We start from the raw sequence: 21,502 nt of genomic DNA, 5'->3' as shown, positions 1-21,502 counted from the left end.
GGCCCAAGACCGCCCAAGAAGCATCCGGGAAGGTGCCGAACACCTCGAGTCTCTTCACCAGGAGCAAGCGGAAGCCAAGCGCAAGGAGCGCATGTCAACCCAAGCACCCGCCCCTTCAACCACCGTCTGCCCCACCTGTGACAGAGACTGTAGGTCCCACGGTGGACTCATCAGTCACCTGAGAACTCATTTTTAATGTGGAAGCAAGTCATCCTCGTCTCTGAGGGACTGCCTAAGAGAGAGAATAAACCTTAAGAAACATATGGAATCATAACAAAACTTGAGTTAAATTTTTGTACATTTATTCTATGAATGAAAGTTGAAGTTTTACTTAACAGTTAAACATTTTATAATGTCAACAAACAAGCAGAATATTACAGTGACGATCATAATCTTCCAGGCAGCTTGACATCTCCCTTGGAAAAAGGAGGAGAAAGAGGAGGTAATAGAGACAGGAATTAAATTCACTCAACTCCCTCCAGGCACCCCGCTTGGCCCCGGCACCTACACCCCCCTCCCCACCCCATCTTTGCTCTCTCCCTGGAGTTGTGCGCCATCTTGCTCTGCAAAGACAGAAGGGGAGAAAAATTAGCCTTGCTGTGCATCAGAGTATATGGCCGGAATTTTCACATTGCAGAGCGGGTTGGCAATTAAAAGCGCTGAAATTGACTGCACGTCAGGATCCCGCCAACTTCCGCATTTAACTGGGGCGGGTTTCGAAGCGCACCACGGACCTGTGCGGGAGAGGCGGGCAACCTTATTGAGGTAACTAACTGCTCATTGAGAGACCCTTAAGAGCCTTTATAACGTGAGGGTTCATCTTTAACTGGTTGCGCACTGGATTCACGGACCTTGGGAAGCTCAAATGTGAAGGCAAGGCGGGACCTCCGTGGCCATTGTGCTAGTTCATTAAGTGGCACCTGGAAAAAGCACACAAATACACATCTGCTTCGTTGCCTAAGGGAAAGGCTCTTGCTGACACCATTTTGTGCCGAGATTTTGATTTCAGGAGTTTGCAAGTGATTTCTGCAACTTCGGAAGCCACTTTCACCACATTGCTAGTCACTCTCATTGCATTAGAGGGTTGTGTCTCTGATCTCTACTTTACGTGACATCTTTCAGATCAGCATGAGTGCCGCTTATGCTGTTTCACCTTTGACCTCCAATTCGGACCAAGATAAGCCCCAACACCAACAACACCAGGCGCCCCAGCAGCAGCAGCAACAACATCAGCAGCTTTCTTCTCACTGACCTGATGCTCCACAGGAGAGGGGAGATTAGCACAGGGGTGCACCGCGCTGGAGGTGATACCCCCAACAGAGGATGAGCTTCCTGGACATGACTGAACAGCAGTGCTTCAGGAGGCTTGGGCTATCGTGCCAGGTTGTGGCAGACATTTGTAGCTTGCTGGAACAAGACCTGCTGTCCAGAGGACCTGGTGGACACGCCTTACCAGTGGCTGTCAATGTCACCGGCGCCCTCAACTTCTTCGCCTCTGGCTCCTTCCAGGGATCTGCGGCAGACATTTGCAGGATCTCCCAGTCGACCACATGCCATGTTTGACAAGTCAGCCACTTGTGTAAACTTTGCCACTGATGAAGCCATTGTGACTGAGCGGGCGCTCAGCTTTGCGGCTCTGGCTGGCTTCCCACAGGTGCAGGGTGTCATCAGCTGCACACGTGGTCATCAAGGCACCCCAAGATCACTCGGGTGTTTGTGAACTGCAAGGGCTTCCACTCCCTCAATGTGCAGCTCATCTGCAACCATAAAAAGATCATCATGCATGTCTGTGCCAGATTCCCTGGGAGCTGTCATGACTTCTGTCCTGCGCCAGTCCACCCTCCCTCAGCTCTTCACACCTCCAAACAGACTTATCGGCTGGCTGCTTGGTGACAAGAACTATCCGCTGAAGACATGGCTGATGACACCCTTGAGGAGGCCAAGCAATGAGGCTGAGGAGCGCTATAATGAAAGCTACATGTCATAGAATCATAGAATAGTTACAGCACGGAAGAAGGCCATTCGGCTCGTCGAGCCTGTGCCAACTTTCAGCTAGTCTCAGCTACTCTCGGTAATTCAGAGACACAGAGAGCCCACAGCGCCTGGTCTGCACTCAAAGCCTCCATAATCAACACCTGTGAAGAGACGCTTGGTCACTCGACCAGGAAATGCCAAGACTGGTTCGACGAGAATGACCAGGAGATCCAGGAGCTAATAAGCCGCAAGCACAAGGCATTCCTGATCTGGAAACAGCAACAGAACGGAGAGCAAGAAAGCAGCTCTACAGATGCCTGAAGGCCGAGGTCCAACAAAAAACTCATGACCTAAAGAACAGATGGTGGGTGGAGAAAGCGCAGGAGATCCAGCAGCTAGCTGACAACTACGACGTGCGTGGATTCTTTAGCGCAGTCAAGACCACCTACAGCCCAAGCACCCAAGGTCCTACCCCACTGCGGGCCAAGAATGGAGAGGTACTCATCAAGGACAGTCAGTGCCCGCTGGAAGGAGCACTTCAAAGATCTCCTTAACCGAGACTCTGTCTACGACGTGAGTGTCCTCAACTCCATCCCGCAGCATGCTACCCGCCACCACCTCAGCACAACCTCATAAGGTTGAAAAGGCCATCCGACAACTGAAGAACAACAAGGCCTCAGGAGCAGATGGAATCCCCGCTGAGGCGCTAAAACATGGCGGAGAAGCACTATTGGCACGAATACATGAACTCATTTCTCTTATTTGGAAGGAGGAGAGCATGCCAGACGATCTCAGACGCCGTAATCGTGACCATCTTTAAGAAAGGTGACAAGTCCGATTGCGGTAATTAGAGGAGTCTTCCCTGCTGTCTGCCACAGGGAAAGTCATCGCAAGAATCCTCCTCAATCACCTTCTCCCAGTGGCTAAAGAGCTCCTCCCAGAGTCGCAATGCGGATTCCACCCACTAAGGGGCACAATGGACATGATCTCCACCGCGCGTCAACTACAAGAGAAATGCAGGGAACAGCACCAACCGCTGTACATGGCCGCCTTTGACCTCAAAAAGGCCTTTGACACCATCAACCACGAGGGATTATGGAGTGTCCTCCTCAAATTCGGCTGCCCTCTAAAGTTTGTTACCATCCTCCGTCTGCTTCACAACGACATGCAAGCCGTGATCCTGACCAATGGATCCACCACAGAGCCAATTCACGTACCAACCAGGGTCAGGCAAGGCTGTGTCATTGCACCAACGCTCTTCCCTATCTTCCTGGCTGCAGTGCTCCATCTCACCCTCAGTAAGCTCCCCGCTGGATTGGAGCTAATCTACAGAACAAACGGGAAACTGTTCAACCTCCGTTGCCTCCAGTCCAGATCCAAGGTCGTCCCATCCTCTGTCATCGAATTACAGTATGCAGACGATGCTTGCGTCTGCGCACACTGAGGCCGAACTCCAAACCATCGTCCACACCTTCACCGAAGCGTACGAGAGCATGTGCCTTACACTAAACATCCGTAAGACAAAGGTCCTCTACCAACCTGTCCCCGCCACACAGTACTGCTCCCCGATTATCAAAATCCACGACGAGGCCTTGGACAACATGAACCACTTTGCATACCTCGGGAGCCTACTGTCAACAAGGGCAGACGTCGATGACAAAGTCCAACACCGCCTTCAGTGTGCCAGTGCAGTCTTCGGTTGCCTGAGGAAGAGAGTGTTTGAAGACCAGGACCTCAAACCCGGCACTAAGCTCATTGTCTACAGAGCAGTAGTGATACCCGCCCTCCTGTATGCTTCCGCGACATGGACCATGCACAGCAGGCACCGCAAAGCACTGGAGAGGTACCACCAACGCTGCCTCCGCAAGATCCTGCAAATCCATCGGCAGGATAAGCGCACCAACGTCCGTGTTCTCGCTCAGGCCTACATCCCCAGCATCGAAGCTCTGACCACGCTCGATCAGCTCCGATGGACGGGCCACATCGTCCGCATGCCCGATACGAGACTCCCAAAACAAGCACTCTACTCGGAGTTCCGACACGACAAGAGAGCCCCAGGTGGGGCGAGGAAACGCTTCAAGGGCACCCTCAAAGCCTCCTTGAAAAAGTGCAACATCCCCACCGACACCTGGGAATCCCTGGCTCAAGGCCGAACAAAGTGGAGGAGAAGCATCCGGGAAGGCGCCGAATACCTCGAGTCTCTTTGCCAGGAGCAAGCGGAAGCCAAGCGCAAACAGCGGAAGGAGCGCACATCAACCCAAGCACATCACCGACCCGCCCCTTCAACCACCATCTGCCCCAACTGTGACGGAGACTGTAGGTCCCACATTGGACTCATCAGTCACCTGAGAACTCATTTTTAATGTGGAGGCAAGTTCCGAGGGACTGCCTAAGAAGAGGAGGAGTCCCACTCCCCTGCCCTTTACCGTAGCCCTGCAAAAAAAATGTTCTTATACTTATCCAACTCCCTTTTGAAAGATAATATTGAGTTTGCCTCCACCACCCTTTCAGGCAGTGCATTCCAGATCTTAACCACTCACTGTGTAAAAAAGTTTTTTCTTGCATCGCCTTTGGTTCTTTTGCCAATCGCCTTAAATCTGTATCCTCTGGTTCTCGATCCTTCTGCCAATGGGAACAGTTTCTCTCTTTCTACCCTGTCCAGAGCCCTCATGATATTGAACACCTCTATCAAATCTCCTCTGCTCCAAGGAGAACAACCTCCGCTTCTCCAGTCTATCAACGTAACAGAAGTCCCTCATTCCTGGAATCATTCTTGTAAATCTTTCCTGCACCCTCTGTAAGGCTTTCACATCCTTCCTAAAGTGTGGTGCCCAGAATTGGACACAGTACTCCAGTTGGGGGCCAAACCAGTGTTTTATACGGGTTCATCATAATTTCCACACTTTTGTACTCTATGGCGGTGATTTTGCCAATGGGGGCGCGTTGGAGGCGGAACTGCTGCTTGTCGGGTTTTAGTCCCGCCTCCATCAACTTGTGGCCAATCCATGCTATTTTCCCTTGATTTACCTTGTTAAGCCCGCCCAGCGGGCCTAGCAGGCCGATTAAGGGAAAGCCGGTGACTGAGAACGTCAGCGTATGACGTTTCATCTGTCAAAAATTTTTGACAGATGAATTGTCATCATTTGACAGCTTTGAGAAGCTGTCAAACACTGACATTCTCTGTTGTTTGGTGAGTTCTTGTACTCAAGACTCACCAAACCTATTTCCTGAGCAGAAAGCAGATGGCTGTTGCATCGGAGAATGCAGCAGCTATTCTGTCATCTCTGCCGTGGAGATGCCCGAGCCTCCGGATCCCCAACGATTGAAGCCTGCAGGAAGAAACAAAGGTAAGTAAACTTTTTCTAATGCTTTTCACTCACCTCACATACTTACCTCTCCACACTTGCACCCATCACTCACCTCCACAGCGCACTTTTGGACCCCGCAGACCCACTGCTCGCCTCGCTGACCCTGGTGAGGTTTCCCGACGTCGGGAAGCCCACACCTCTGTTGGAAAAATGGGGATAATCCTCTTAACTGCCTGTTAACAGGCAGTTAAGTGGCTGTAATCCCCTTCCCGCCTCCAGGAGATGGGACCTGGCGCGGGCCGGGTACCCGCCTCCTGGGAAGATGGCATGGAGGCGGGTTGGGGGCAGGATGCAGACCCGCCCCCAAATTCTGCCATTTTCCCAGCAGTCCCGTCTCCAAACCGGCATCTCCAGGGCTGGCAAAATTGCCCCCTCTACCTCTATTTATGAAGCCCAGGATCCCGTAAACCTTTTTAACTGCTTTCTCAACCTGCCCTGCCACCTTCAAAAATTTATGCACACATACCCCCAGGTCTCTCTGTTCGTGCACCCCCTTTAGGATTGTACCATTTAGTTTATATGTTCTTTCCTCATTCTTTCTATCAAAATACATCACTTCACAGTGGGACGATGAACACCCAAGTCTTCGTTGCTATCCCTTCTAGAGATGAGGTCAATACGAGTCTGCAATTTGTTGTTCACAGCAAGCATGTTCTCGTTTGATTGGCGCATTAGCTGCTCCATGTAGGTGGCCATCCTTTCCATGGAAGAGCACATTGTCGCCATCGCTTGGAATATGATGCTGCTCATGTTGGAGATGGACTCCTGAATTCTCTGTACAATCTACATCTAGCTGAGCAGAGCTTGGAGCGTCTGCACCCTACAGTGAGGACTCTCCACTGCTGTCCCTGTCTCCACCATCTGCTCTTGCTCACTTGTGATGTGTGAGATACCAGGTGACAACACTACTCTATGTCTCGCAAGACCCACCGACATGCGCGTATCTGCGCTGGTGCTGGCTACGCATGGGTCTGGGGACAGTGCACCCTCAGAGACTGGAGCTTCCCCTGAGGAGTCACCTTCCTCTTCTGGCTGGACAGTGAGGTGGGCACTTGATCAACCTGTAGGAGAGTAAAGACATGAATTTGACCTCTTATAAGATTGTGTAATGTTACCATTATGCACATGATGATATTTCACTGGCTGCTGACTGTTGTATGCCATGTGGGATATTTAATTCTGTCACCAGGTTGCTGGGAGGTCCCCCTCTCTCTGTCTCCCACCGCCAGGGAATAGGACCTCCCCTCTGTGTTCTGACTCCCTGAACCAGGACTTCCAGGGAGGCATCCGAGAACCTGGGTGCAACCTTCTGCCGCTGTGACTCCATCCTTCTTTGCACCCTCACAAAAGTCTTCAATTATATAACAATAGCCAACTCTCCCAACCACCTGTAAACCTCTTCCAACAACTTTCAACTGCGATGTGTGCAAGGCTCCTTTAACTATCTGGGCTGAAAGCGAGTCATCGGTGATGTCATCAGACCCGCTCCATTTAATTGGCTGGGAAACCCGCATGACTGTTTCAATTGATCCAATTCAGTTAAACACACAGTGTAGAACGCGCTGTTGAAAACTTCGGGATGGCAACCCGCTACATGGCCCACACACACCCGCCCCAACTCTAAGGTGAAAATTCCAGCCTGTATGTGCAACAATTGAAGGTGCAACTGGGCCTAACTGGTGACCAGCCTTCCATGATTTTAGATGTGTGGTCACTGATCATGGAGTTCCACCTCTCTGACTTGAGTGTGGTGGTGCCCACGGTGAGCAAGGAAGAAAGGGAGAGCACAGTGAGTGTCTTACCTTCCCTGTTCTTATCAGGTCATTGAACTTTTTGCAACATTGCTCTGCTGTCCTGGGGAATACGGATATGGCACTCTGCCTCTGTCACATCCTTCCACCCCCCACCTCCTGTCCGCGCATGGGGGCTGGGATATGGAGGAGCTGAGTAGCCATTCAGGTGGGCCTGCACATCACCCTCTGCAGAATAGCATCTTCATGGTAGCATTATCTGATTCGATAGCACTCATCTGTGAGGAGGGAAAATGTTGAGACAACACAGACTCTTCACTGAGCAATTTAAATGACTTACTGAAAAATCTTTAAGACAGTGAACTGTCTGCCAATTAGTTTACATTCTCACTCTGAAGGGTAAAAAAATCCCTCACCTTTTTATAGGGTCCCACCCTAATTCTTTGAGGCTCCATCGGTTGCGTTCCAATTATGTTCAAATCACATTGGCCATTTACAATACAATACAATACAAATCGCTTTATTGGCATGATAAGGTACATCTTATGTTGCCAAAGCATCAAAATACATTTATGGTTGAACACATAAACGCGGTTCCATTCATACAGTGTATAAACAGGTATATCCCTGAGTTTATAAATATACATTCGCCTTGTTTATATATACTCTTGTCTTAGTTTACTGGTTGTCCCTCTGTTCATGGCAAGCTGTAACATAGTGTGCCGCCAGTGCTACACAGCTTCTCTCCTCCCCCAGTAGGAATGGGAGTTTTTGGTTGTCAGTCAGATTTCTGAATTCAGGGCATATTTGTGAGAATTTTTGGTAGAAATTCTCTCTGATGCCCTGATATTTTCCACAGGCTGTGAGGAAGTGCATCTCTGTCTCAATTACTCCCTGACTGCAGTGAGAGCATATCCTGTCTTCTCTTGGCAGCCTGGTCTGCCTGTGTCTGCCTTTTTCGATCGCTAGGCTATGTTCGCTAAGTCTGTACCTTGTCAAGGTTCTTCTCAGTTTGTTATCCTTTACCATGGTCAGGTAATCAGCTATGTTGTATTGTCTGTTTAGGGCCAAGTAGCAATTGAGTTTGCTTTGGGTTTTTGTTGTTTCTGCCCAATATGACAGATATTTTTCCTTTTGCTTAGCGACGATTGTGTTGGGTCGAATTCTTTGTGTTACCCTGTCACTGTCCTGGGACTGGTTATTGTTAGTATTGTTATTAGTTACTTTATTGAGTCCCAGGACTAGTTGACTGAGGGTATTCTTCTTTATGGTCAGCTCTTGGCATTTCAGGGCGTCGTAGTGATAGCATTGGGGGTTGCTCATTTGTAGGTGATTCCAAAATTTGGTGGCTCTTTTTTGGATAGTGATTATTAATGGGTATTGGCCTAGTTCCGCCCTGCATGCGTTGTTTACTGTTTTCCTTTGAGTCCGGAGGATACGAATTCTGCATGTAGGATCTCAATTGGGTGTTTGTCCCATTTTGCAAAATCTTGTTGTGTTAGTGGTCCCCAGACCTCACTGCCATAGAGTGCAATTGGTTCAATTACTGATTTGAAAATTTTGAGCCAAATGCTAATTGGGATTTCTATTTGGATTGATTTTTTGATGGCATAGAAAGCCCTTCTTGCTTTCTCTTTCAGTTCATTCACAGCCAGTTTGAAGTTTCCCGTAGAACTGATTTTTAAGCCCAAGTATGTGTAGTGAGTGGTTTGTTCAATTTTGGTTGTTCCTACTGTGAAATTTATTGTGGGTCCATGTTGTTTGAATCTTTGCTGGAACACAAGGACTTTGGTTTTTTGGGGATTTATTGTCAGGGCCCAAGTCTGGCAGTACGACTCCAGCAGGTCCAGGTTCTGCTGTAGACCCTCCTTAGTTGGTGACAGCAGAACCAGGTCGTCGGCATAGAGGAGGAATTTAACCTTGGATTCATATAGGGTGAGGCCGGGTGCTGTAGATTGTTCAAGTAGTTTTGCCAATCCATTAATGTAAATATTAAAGAGTGTCGGTGAGATTGGCGAGCCCTGCGTCACCCCCCGCCCCTGTGGGAAGTATTTTGTTTGTTTGTCTCCAATTTTAACTGCACATTTATTGTTTGTATACATTGATTTAATTACATCATATGTTTTCCCTCCTACCCCGCTTTCGATAAGTTTCAGGAATAAACCGTCATGCCAGATGGAGTCGAAAGCCTTCTGGAAATCTACAAAGCATGCGTAGATTTTGCTTTTGTTATGGTGAACGTGTTTGTCAATTAGGGTCTGTAGGGTGAAGATATGATCGGATGTTCTATAGTTTGGCAGGAATCCAATTTGGCTTTTACTCCCATTCTTTTACACCCATTCTTGCGTTCCAGGGTAGTCAAATTAGGTTCACAGGACATTTCGGTGTAAATTTACAACAGCTGAATGGGCGTAATTTTGGGGGTAACTTCCTGATTATGCCCCCACAGGAAATTCCATTCCACCATGTTTAATTAGATTTATTTTACATAATGGAAAAATAATAACTGTTTATATGTTAACACTTATAAAAACATATTTTATCTTCAATTCTAAAAGAAAACGAGGGCCACTTTGGAACCATGAAGATGTCTCTCCGAAGAACCCAAACATTAAAACTGCTGAACAATTAACTGTGTTTTTAAAACATGTAATGTCCATATTCAAGCAATCAAGATCAGGTAATCAGAATGCATACTTTTTTGTTGCAAATTCTCAAATATACCTGTTCACAATCTGAACACTTTAAATTTTAATCTAGCTCTCTTTTTCTGTTCTGTTTGTTTCTCACCAAACTAGGTTTTCAGCTGGAGCAGCTTCTCAGTGAAGTGGCCTTGCAGACAGCACTTTCATGTTCTAACAGACATTATGCTGGAAGGTCATTCCAGATCTTCAGAGCCCTAAAACAACCATTAACTGTATCTACACTCTCTGATGTACTGTCAAGACTTGTTGAAACAGTTGGAGATGCAGGGGAAGAGGCTCAGGTAAATAATCAACTTGTAATGAAAGTAACAAAATAATTCTACACATTAATTATGGAAAATGTCTTAAGTTACATTTGCAGCTGTGTCTCAATGCACAATTGTATTCACATAATTTTAAAAAAACATTCTGAGCCAGAAGCCACAGTGGTAAAGAGTTATCTGACTGTTGGTTAGTGAAAGATTAATCAGGGTTGATCCATTAACATACCTACATCACTATAATTTCAGATAATGAAACGCATCATTAAAAAAGCAATAACATTTTTGATGTTTGATTTATATAGATGAAGTCAGTCTATTGCAACAATACATTTGATAATTTGAATTCTCTGCTACATCTAGCATTAAGTCTTACACCCCAGAGCAAGCCTGGGTCCCTCCAGGGTGTATGTCGAGTTAGCTGATCTCAGCCAGGGCAGTGGTTGAGATTGTACAATTGGCCTCAACTCATTTAGACTGGGCAGGGGAAAATCAGCTGCGGTTCCTGTTCCTGATGTCTATCCAGTAACCTTTCTGGAAAGTTCATTTAATTAGATAACATCCCTTCTCATTCATCTCTTTCAGTTCACTCCTTCTCAGTCATCCAGCCTCTTAACAAAAGTTTATTTAACTTGCACATCTCTGTATTTGTATACTTAGAATTGTGAAATTTCATGTTAATGTTTCTGTTAACAGGGTTTTGTTATAGAACTGCTGCTCACGCTTGAGTCTGCCATTGACACATTAGCAGACACTATAAAGCATTATGATCTGCTTTCTGCACTTTCTCAGTAAGTACTTGTGACTTTACATGTGGTATATTTGATGATTTGACAATTGACTATTAGTAAGCATTTCATTTTATGTCTGTCTTTAAAGGTTACATAGTTTAACCCCTGCATACATCTTTTTTATATTTAAATACGTGTAACTAAAGGCTGAAGAACATAAGACATAGGAGCAGGAGTAGGCCATTTGGCCCTTCGAGCCTGCTCTGCCATTCAGTAAGATCATGGCTGATCTTCAACCTCAACTCCACTTTCCTGCACTATCCCCATATCCCTTGATTCGCTTAATATCCAAAAATCTATCAATCTCTGTCTTGAATATACTCAACGACTGAGCCTCCACAGCCCTCTAGGGTAGAGAATTCCAAAGCTTCACCACCCTCTGAGTGAAGAAATTTCTCCTCATCTCTGTCCTAAATGGCCGACCCCTTATTCTGAGACTGTGACCCCTGGTTCTAGACTCCCCAGCCAGGGAAACATCCTCCCTGCATCTACCCTGTCAAGTCCTGTAAGAATTTTGTATGTTTCAATGAGATCACCTCTCATTCTTCTAAACTCTAGAGAATATAGGCCTAGTCTACTCAATCTCTCCTCATAGGATAATCCCCTCATCCCAGGAACCTGTCTGGCGAACTTTCGTTGCACTCCCTCTATGGCAAGTATATCCTTCCTTAGGTAAGGAGACCAAAATTGTACACAATACTCCAGGTGTGGTCTCACCAGGGCCCTATATAATTGCAGTAAGACGTCTTTACTCATACTTAAATCCTCTTGTAATAAAGGCCATCATACCATTTGCTTTCCTAATTGCTTGCTGTACTTGCATGTTAACTTTCAGTGATTCGTGTACAAGGACACCCAGGTCTCTCTCAACACCAACATTTCCCAATCTCTCACCATTTAAAAAAATACTCTGGTTTTTCTATTTTTCCTACCAAAGTGGATAACTTCACATTTCTCCACATTATATTCCATTTGCCATGTTCTTGCCCACTCATTTAGCCTGTCTATATGCCCTTGAAGCCTCCTTGCATCCTCCTCACAACTTATATTCCCACCCAGCTTTGTATCATCAGGCCCAAGCACTGATCTTTGCGGTACCCCACTAGTTACAGCCTGCCAACCCGAAAATGACCGGTTTATTCCTACTCTCTGTTTTCTGTCTGTTAACCAATCCTCAATCCATGCTAGTATATTACCCCCAATCCCATGAGCCCTAATTTTGATTAATAACCTCTTGTGTGGCACCTTCTCGAATGCTTGGTTTGGTTTCAAAGCATTCTCCAGCACGTCATGCAAATAAAAACAGAAAATGCTGGAAATACTCAGCCGGTCAGGCAGCATCTGTGGAGAGAGAAACAGAGTTAACGTTTCAGGTTGATGACTCTTCATCAGAACTGGGGCAAATGACCATATTGATCTCTCTCAAGCTATTCTGGCACTCTCAGAAGCCTATACCATTCCATGATTTGGAAATTTAAAGTTACTTGTACACAAGCACACTGGTGTTTTTAGTTCAATATAGTGCACGAGATGGAGTAATATGAGCCTTTAGGATGCAGGAGACCTCTATGGGCTGAACAGAATATTGCAACCTGTGTTTTTTTCATTGCCCAAAGGAGCTCTATTTTTATGTTGATTTTTTTTCTTTAAAAAATAACTTGAAGTTCTCTGTCTAAAAAAACAAGTTTACTGTTCTTTTTAAAAAAAAAAAAAAAAAAAAAAAAAAAAAAAAAAAAAAATTCAATTGTAACCCAAAACTCGAACTATAATCTCTTGTTAGAATATTTTGGTATTCCAAATAAAGGCTGATGTCCAAATGCCTCACCAGGAAAGAAAAACTAGGTAATGTAATGGGATACCAATTTGGAGTATAATTTATTGCAGCATGGTTGGAAAGATATAACTTTAATCCTCCACCCACTTAACTCAGCTTCTGATCACCATGTTGTTGCAGGGAAATGCTGAATGGAGGGAGGGAGAATTGTCCCAAGGATACTCTGGCTTGGCTCCTACTGACTGGTTCGGGGCAGCAGCATGGGTAAAGGCCTGGATGCAGGTCACTGACCCTCGGCTGCAGTTGGTTGCTGTTCTAAAGAGACTGTACAAGGGGGAAAAGAGCTTAAATGAGCTTAAAACAGGAAAGATGTAGATCTAACATACAAATTAACTGTCAGCAGTTTGCATATACTTCCATTTTGGCACCTCTGTACAAATATTTCCAGAATACAATAGGCTACTTGTGACTGAGTATAGTGTGTACATATAATGCAATTCTATATTTGTCAACAACAGAAATTTGTATTTATATAGTGCCTCTTGATCAGAAGAACGTGTTCAAGCACTTTACAAGGGGAAAGGAGAAGTCAATTGGGTCGGGGAAATTTAAACATGGTCATGGAGATCTTTAAAGGAAAGGATAGCGATAGCAAGCTGAAGTGGTTTGGAAGAGATTTTGAAAGTGGCCCTGAATGATCGACCTTCAATGGTGCAGTTGGGTGAACAAGCAATAATTCAGAGTGGAGGATGTAGGCAGGCTGGGATATACTGTTGTGGAGAAAACTATTAAATTATGGTGAAACAAGACTATGGGAGGATTTGAAAGTGAGGACAAGAACCATAAAGAAAATTAATTAGTGGACAGAAAGCAAGTTGTCATTAGTTGTATTTACACAGACTAATATTAAAGTACACATGCCCCTTAAACATGCCAAATGATCTTTTATATTTGTCTCCATCTTATAGAACACATTTGACTGATTCCTTAATGGGCACCAAGTTGGCAGCTAACAGGAAAAGCACTGGACAGCTAAACCTAAGCACAAGCCCACTCAGTACCAGTGGTTTCCTAACTCATTATAGTTGTCATGCAAGAAGTAACTCCTTGCGAGCCAGTCTGCTGGGAGACAGGCGGTGTGACAGACGTCGAAGTAATACACTGGATATTTTGGATGGGAGGATGAACTATGGTAACCTAGCAAGGACTCGAAGCCTATCCTCTCTTAGAGAGGGAGAAATGCCTGATCAGCAGCCAACTACTGACCCGAGTAGCCTGATGGCCACCATTTTCTGGATAGCTACGGCCCTACTAGAGTCAGACTATGAGTATGAATACCTTTTGGCACTAAAACTGCTCAACAAACTGCTCACACATTTGCCTCTGGATAAATCGGAAAGTCGGGAGAAGATTGAAAAAGTGCAGAGCAAGCTGAAATGGAACAGCTTTCCTGGCCTCCAACAGTTATTCCTTAAGGGCTTTACCTCAGCTTCCACTCAGGAGATGACTGTTCATCTCCTGAGCAAACTAATTTCCATCTCTAGACACACTCTGGTGGATCCAGCTCAGGTGGCAGGTATGTTTTTGATTTTCATCTTCAGGTATGTTTTTGATTTTCATCTTCAAGCCTTCTTTCACATGTCATTCTTGCTTTATCAGTAAGTATTTCTAACAAAATCTTACTCTATTTAAATGAGAATTTGCGGATAGTCAAGAAAGCTGTATGAGACATTCTCCTTCATTTCCTGTGAAGCCCAGGTTCAACCCAGCACTGCAGCAACTGAGAACATAGGAAAGTGCAGACCAGAAAAGACAATATTGTCCACTTGGCTGGTTCCAAAAAATATTACCTCAAATATCTATCCAATTCACCCTTAATTTTTTTCGCACTATTTGCCTTTCTGCCTCCCTGGTCAGTCATTCTACATGTTCACCACCCTCTATAAGGTAGTTAAATCTAAACTGTCTGTGCACCTGCCCCTTCTAAGCTTGAGTCCTTGTTCCTTAGTTCTAGATATATTATCGAGTTAATTTATCTCTCACCATAAGGATCTTGAATATTTGAATAATATTGCCCCTGAGGTTTTTTCTCTTTTCTACAATAAACAATCCCAGGCTCAGATGCCTTAGTTTGGTATCAGTTTGGTTGCCGCTTACTGTACTGCCTCTGTTGTCTGGTTATTTTTGCTAAAGTATGGTGACCAGAACTGTACACAGTACTCTAGCTGTGGCTGTATCAGTGCCTTGTACAGACTCATTATAACTCCTATGATTTGTGCTACATCCCAAAACTGGTTAGCTTTCCTTACTGCTCCCACGTAATGCAGTGATGATTCCAATGTGACACACATATGCCTAGAACCCGTTCATGTAGTATGTCCTGTAATCTAGTGCCATTACATTTATTTTGCTTCCCTAGTCTCATTATGTTGTCCACATTAAATGCCATTTCCACTTATCGGCCTGCCTTTCCAATCTATCCCTTTGCAATTGGTTTCCCTGTTCCCTGTAGCTTGAACCTCTCCCCCCACCCCCAACCTTTCCCAATTTGGTGTCATTCGCAAAGTTAGTCAGCTTTGTTTCTGTCCATAGCTACAAATCATTTATATACACTGTAACCAGCAATGGCCCCAGCACTGATCCCTGTGGTACCCTGATATTGATGCATTCTAGTTTAGCCAATTTTCAAACATAACAATGACAGGTAGAGACCCTCTGGTCCATCGAGCCTATCCCACACAATTGCGATATCTTATATACTCTCCACCCCACCCGAAACCATGTGATCTCCTGGGAGAGGCGGAAAACCAGATTAAAAAACCCAGGCCAGATGCTTGTTTCCTATTCTGTGCTTTTCTACCGTATGGAATAATTGCTTGTGTGGCACAGTATGAAAAGCCTTTCTGAAATATAAATAGATCGCAGCCACAGAAATTCCACTGTCATCAAGGCCTGTCATTTCATTGAAGAACTCCAGTAAATTTGTTGGGTAGACGTCCCTTCCTAAGTTCATGCTGACTTCCTCTTCCCATGCATTACCTATCTTTGTGATTCATTGCTCCTTTTTTCAGAATGCCTTCTAATACTTTAAAACAATGTATGTTAGGCTCACAGGCCTATAGTTTCCTGGGCCATCCTTTTTTAAAGATTAGGTACTTGATAATCATCAGGCACTACTGCTGTTTCTAAATGATTAGGGTAGTGCCTATACAGCTAAAGGCACGGCCACCAATGGTGGGACTAAGGAAGTGGGGGGATGTACAAGGGGCCAGAATTGGAGGAACACAGAGTTCCCAGGCTGGAAGAGGTTACAGCAATAGGATGGGGCTAGGCCATGGAGGGATTGGAACACAAGGATGATAATTATAAATTTGAGGTGTTGGTGGACCGAGAACCAATGTAGGTCAGTGAGCACAGGGGTGACTGGTGAACAGGTGTGGGTTAGGATATTGGGCAGCAGAGTTTTTGATGAGCTCAGGTTTATGGAGGGTGGAAGATCAGAGGCTGGCCAGGAAAGCACTGGAGCAGTTGAATCTAGAGGTAACAAAAGCATCGATGAGTGTTTCAGCAGAAGATGGTCTAATGCTAAGGCAAGGGCAGAAACTGGCAATGTTATGGAGGTTGAAGTAGGCGGTCTTTTTGAAGTAGGCGGTCTTTTTGACTGAGAGGATATGGTGTTGAAAAGTCAGCTCCGGGTCAAACAGGATGCTGAGGTTGCAAACAATTTGGTTCAGCCTGAGAAGAGACGTAGGAGTTCAGATGCTCAAATCTTATAAATGGGTGGACAAGTTGATAAAATTGGTACAAAAAAAACATACAAGATCCTCAATTTTATAAATAGAGTAACTAAGGACTTAGAATGCCTTACCAGAAATGCTGATGAGAGTAAAATCCACAATACCTTTTAAAAGAGAAGTGGATAAAAATTTGAAAACCAGAAATTGAAAGGTTAGGTGAGTGTTTAGTTCATTACAGAGAGCCCGCATAGGTGTGATAGACCAAATGGCCTCCTGTGCTGTGAAATTCTATGATGTTGCGCTGGGCAGATATACTGTGTGGAGTGCCCCAGAGATTGATTTTTCAAATCTACATAAACATTTTGAATTCCAAAATCCAATGCAGGTTGGCCAAATTCACAGATGACATCAAAGTAGAATGAGCAGTTGAGTCTGGTAAAGTAGCTAAAGAACTGCAAATAAAAAGACAAAATTTGCAAGTGGTCAAGACTATAGCAGATGAATTTCAGTGCAATTAAATAATTGCCAGGTTTGCCCAGTGGGAGTTAGAGGAGAGGCTGGATGAAATCTGGGAATGATTGTCAACTCAGCATTGACCATGTTCAGTCATTGCAGAGCAGCAATCAACAAAGCAAACAGAATGATGAGTTATATTTCCAGATCAGTGGAGTATGAGTATAGAAACAAGAAGGAAAAAACTGGAAATCTGAAGCAATCTTTTTGAATCACCTAGGTCCTAATGGTTGTGATGGAAAAGAGGTTCCTTTTTCAAATTATAACATTTGTAGGTTATATCTTTACATTTAAATTGTAGAGAGGCCAGGCTGCCGTTTCTGTTAAGTTTTTTTTCATCCTATTAGTTTGATGACCTGTATACAGGAAGATTATAAAGCTGTCTGGAGATGTTACACGTTAATGCCAAATTTAAACCAGTTTGTGTTGACTGCTTTCTAAAAGGGATTTCTATTGCCTGCATGAGGCAAATAAAACAAATCTTGTTTGGAGTTTAGGTTTTAACTATAAAGGAAATCCCACCTTAGTTTATATCAGTTACTTGCAGACAGACCCCTACTAGGACAAAATTGGATTGATTAATTCCTCAATGTTTGCATGATTGTCACTACAAGAAAGAGGTAGATGCCTTATCTGTGATGGTTGTTGCATTGAGGTATCCTGCTAAGAAAGCCATTAGCATCCCGGATATGGAAGGCTTCTTTGGCGTAAAGGCATTGTGATTGCTTCTTTTCTTTAGTTCACTCAGCTCAACTGTATTTCCAGGCAATTGTGGTGAGACAGAACTGAGTGCAGAAGTATGTACTTATGTAAAAAGCTCATCAAAAGACTCCGCTTAAAGTATCAGTGAGAGCTAAGTACTGTACTGCTTTTTTATTTGCTAACTTAACTTGCTTCTGGGTATATTTTTTTTTGTGATAAACAATTTGGAGTTTACCCTGTGACGTTTTTTCAACGATCTGAGAGATCAGGAGCTTCCCTACTCAGCAGTAAAAGGGTATATTGTTAGTCCTACATCCAGTACACTACATGCATGAGGGTAAGCTTGAGCGATACATGCCAGCATATAGAAGCTTCCTTTATGATGAACTGGGAGATAGCCCGGAATGTAATAGTTTTAAAACCATAGACAAATTAGCCCATTGCTCATATTAATTCTTCCACCACAGAAATGTGAGTACTTACATTGTAGCACTGTCCATTCTTCCTTTGTATCACAAAAATACCTTAAAAGACTACTTATGTTTATCCACATCATTATTGACTTCCTCTCTTTTGAAAGAGAGATCTATGGGTGCAGATACTTGGATCTGGGAGTGGAGTTAGAAAAGGCCATTAAAAAAGCAAATGGGATTCTGGGTTTTATACACAAGGGCATCGAATATAAAAGCAAAGAAGTGATGTTGAATTTATATAAAACATTGGTTAAGCCACAGCTGGAGTATTGCCTGGCGTTCTGAGTACCCTATTATAGGAAGGCTATGAGAGCTATGGTACAGTGAAAACTCACTAGGATTATGCCTTAAATGAGAGATTATGAAGAAAGGCTGAAAATGATTGGAGCCTTTTCCTTAAGAACAGAGGTTAAGAGGAGATCTAATAAAGATTTTCAAAATTTTGAAAGATTTTGAGAAGGTAAATAGTGAAAGACTGTTTCCACTGTTAGCAAATCAGTAACGAGAGGGTATAGAATATGGATTATTACGAGAGCACCAAAGGGGGAAGTTAGAAGAATTTTATTTTTGCACTGAGGGCAATTGGAACACGGAATGCTTTGCCACATGTGGCTATCGCATAAAGATCAATTGGATACATTTTAAAAAAGCATATGAGAAAAGGCAAGAAGATGGGATTAGAGTAGATAGTTCCAGTTGAAGAACTGGCACAGGTATGGTGGACCAAATCACCCCCTGCTGTGCTATAAAATCTATGATTCTATGAATAGGTCTGTGGACAAGAATAGCTGCACATATATCCATACACAACACTTTGCTGCCTGAATAACTTAAAAATACTTTATTAGATTTGAAGTTCCTAGAAGTTTTCTGGTGAATATTTACAAAAACAATTCAAAATCTTGATGCATCTTATCTTAAACTTGTTTATTTCATGCCTGTTTATAGATTTGTTAAATCAGTATAATTTTAAGTTACTGATCAAAATCCAAAGATCTAGTTCACTTGAATGGTCATTCTAGATCTCCATCCAAAATACTTCACTCTACAATACTGAAATAGATTCATGTAACTTATAAGTGTTCCTATTGATTCACATGCATTCAATTCACTGTAAATCGATTAGAATTAATAGTAATTTCAGTAATTACAAAAAAACTACAAACACCAGTTGTGCAGCAATCACTACTTATGGAGAGAAATCTTCTAGCTTTATTGACTTACCAGCTAAAAAGGCTCCATATTAATAAGAATGCAACATATTGTGCTATTCTATCAGTCAGATAACAATTTAAATCTCAGTTCAATTAGTAATGAAGAATTTTTTTGTAGTAATTTTTATTAGTGCAGTATTAACTTATGTGGAATCTAATTCATGGGCATTTATTTATTATTCCTGATTAAGTTAGTAACTATAGAAAGGTCCTCTTGATGTAATCTGTTTGACCAGACTTGTGTTTATTTTCAGGATTCCCATTAAATATTCTATGCCTGCTACCTCATTTAATTCAACATTTTGATAACCCTACCCAATTCTGCAAGGAGACTGCTGACAGAATAGCAAAGGTATGTACGCTATTATGAACAAGTACACAAGTATTGGAATGCTGAATATATACCATTTATTCTTTGGAAAATTGTCTCAGATGTTTAATAAATAATAAGATGTGACGAGTACTGATATTGTATGTGTGTGTGTATACACATCAGTACAGATATTGCAGGCTATTGGTAATTCAGTCACTTTTTGCCTGAAAAGATCAGTTTCAATTAAACAATTTTAATGGAACAGCATAACAAATCACTACAGGAACACCAAGGGCTGAGTTTTAATCTGGAAGAGCTCGTGGCTTTGGGTGTGGGTGGGAGGTTAAAACCGAGAAAAATGTCAGCTCCAACCCGTCGATCTCCGTATTTAACTCTAGCGCGTTAAGCTGCATGCGCACAACTCCTCTGGAGAGGCAGGCTGCCAGTTACCATATGTTAATCGCCCAATTAGAGCGATATTGCAACACATTTTTGACTTAAACATCGGGTCCACAGGTTTCCTGGGCTTCCTGAAACTCGCCAGTGAAAGCAAGGCGGATACACAATGGCAACTGAGGGGGCTGAATCAATCTCAGGGATATATGCCAATAAATACTCTGTACTCACAGCTGCTTTCTTACTTGCTTGTGGGAAAGGGATTGTTCACAGTACTTTTTCTGAGAGGTTACTTTCTACACTTTGGAGGCTTGCTCTATCACATCACAATGGGCGCCGTTTATGCTGCCTTAGTATGGACCACCAAGAAGACCACCAACAGCACCCACAGCAGCCTGCTACTTACAGACCTGTGGGTCCACAGCAGAGAGGGGAGCAGCAGAGAAGCGCAGCTCGCAGGAGGCAATACCGACGAAACAGGATCTACAGGCAGAGGCTGGGTTTCCTTGACATGTCTGAACACGTGTTTCAGGAGGCTCAGGATGTCACGTTAGGTAGTGGCAGACATCTGCAGCCTCCTAGAAGAAGACCTGCTGTCTGCTGGACCTGGTGGCCACGTGTTACCAGTTGCTCTCAAAGTCACCACCACCCTCAACTTTTTTGCCTGCGGGATGCTTTCAGGGCTCTGCCGCAGACATATCCAGGATCTCCCAGTCGGCCGCCTACAAATGCATAATGCAGGTGACTGATGGCTTGTTTGCCAGGGTTGGCAGTTATGTCAGCTTTGCCAGCAATGGTGCCAGTTAGAATGAGTGGCTCTGGCTAGTTTCCCATGGGTGCAGGGCGCCATCGACTGCACACATGTGGCAATCCGGGCACCCCCAGAACAAGCAGGAGTATTCGTCAACTGCAAGGGCTTCCACTCCATCAATGTGCAGCCACAAAAAGATGTTTATGCGGGTGTGCGCAGGATTCCCGGGTAGCTGCCATGATGCTTTTGTCCTGTGGCAGTCCAAGTTTCCTGATCTCTTCGGACCTGAAAGCAGACTTAAGGGGCGGCTGCTAGGCGACAAGGGATACCTGCTGCAAATTTGGCTAACACCCGTCAGAAACCCGACCACTGAAGTCCAACAGCACGACAGTGAATGCCATATCACCACCAGATGTGTGATTGAACAGGCCATGATGCAGAAGATGCACTTCAGGTGCCTGGACAGATCTGGAGGGGCCCTTCAGTACACACCAGCCAGGGTGTCCAGAATGGTTGCGGTTTGCACAACTGCGAGGCTTGGACCTGCAGGAGGAACAAGGCGAAGAGCTCAGATCCTCCTCGGACAATTCGGGGGAGGGTGAGGGAGGAAAAATAGGAGGAGGAGGGTGATGACGGCAATGCACCCCCAGCTGCTTACATTGCTGCCTAGGATGCCAAGAATGCCCTTATTATTAATGCAAGTTTCACTTTGGCTGCACCAGTGGACCCATGTCACAAGAAAATGCAAACATCACGCTTCCTGCTCCTCCAATCTCTGCA

The 21,502-nt window shown here is 44.3% G+C and overlaps 1 protein-coding gene across 9 annotated transcripts in view; it reads left to right on the top strand.

Moving 5' to 3' along the window:
- fryl (furry homolog, like) overlaps window positions 1–21,502 on the top strand; it is a 599,764-nt gene that overhangs the window by 465,649 nt on the left and 112,613 nt on the right. For all 9 annotated transcript variants that reach the window (XM_085969926.1, XM_085969925.1, XM_085969924.1 and 6 more), the window contains 5 exons: window positions 9,652–9,773; window positions 9,892–10,079; window positions 10,755–10,849; window positions 13,592–14,199; window positions 19,517–19,614. In XM_085969926.1, coding sequence (XP_085826052.1) covers window positions 9,652–9,773; window positions 9,892–10,079; window positions 10,755–10,849; window positions 13,592–14,199; window positions 19,517–19,614 — 1,111 coding nt within the window. The remainder of the gene's footprint in view (window positions 1–9,651; window positions 9,774–9,891; window positions 10,080–10,754; window positions 10,850–13,591; window positions 14,200–19,516; window positions 19,615–21,502) is intronic.

Source organism: Somniosus microcephalus, chromosome 2 (genome assembly GCF_052327205.1).
Source record: "Somniosus microcephalus isolate GS21.2 chromosome 2, FLI_Smic_1.0, whole genome shotgun sequence".
NCBI classification, from domain to species: domain Eukaryota; kingdom Metazoa; phylum Chordata; class Chondrichthyes; order Squaliformes; family Somniosidae; genus Somniosus; species Somniosus microcephalus.
This window is presented reverse-complemented; position numbering and strand designations above follow the sequence as displayed.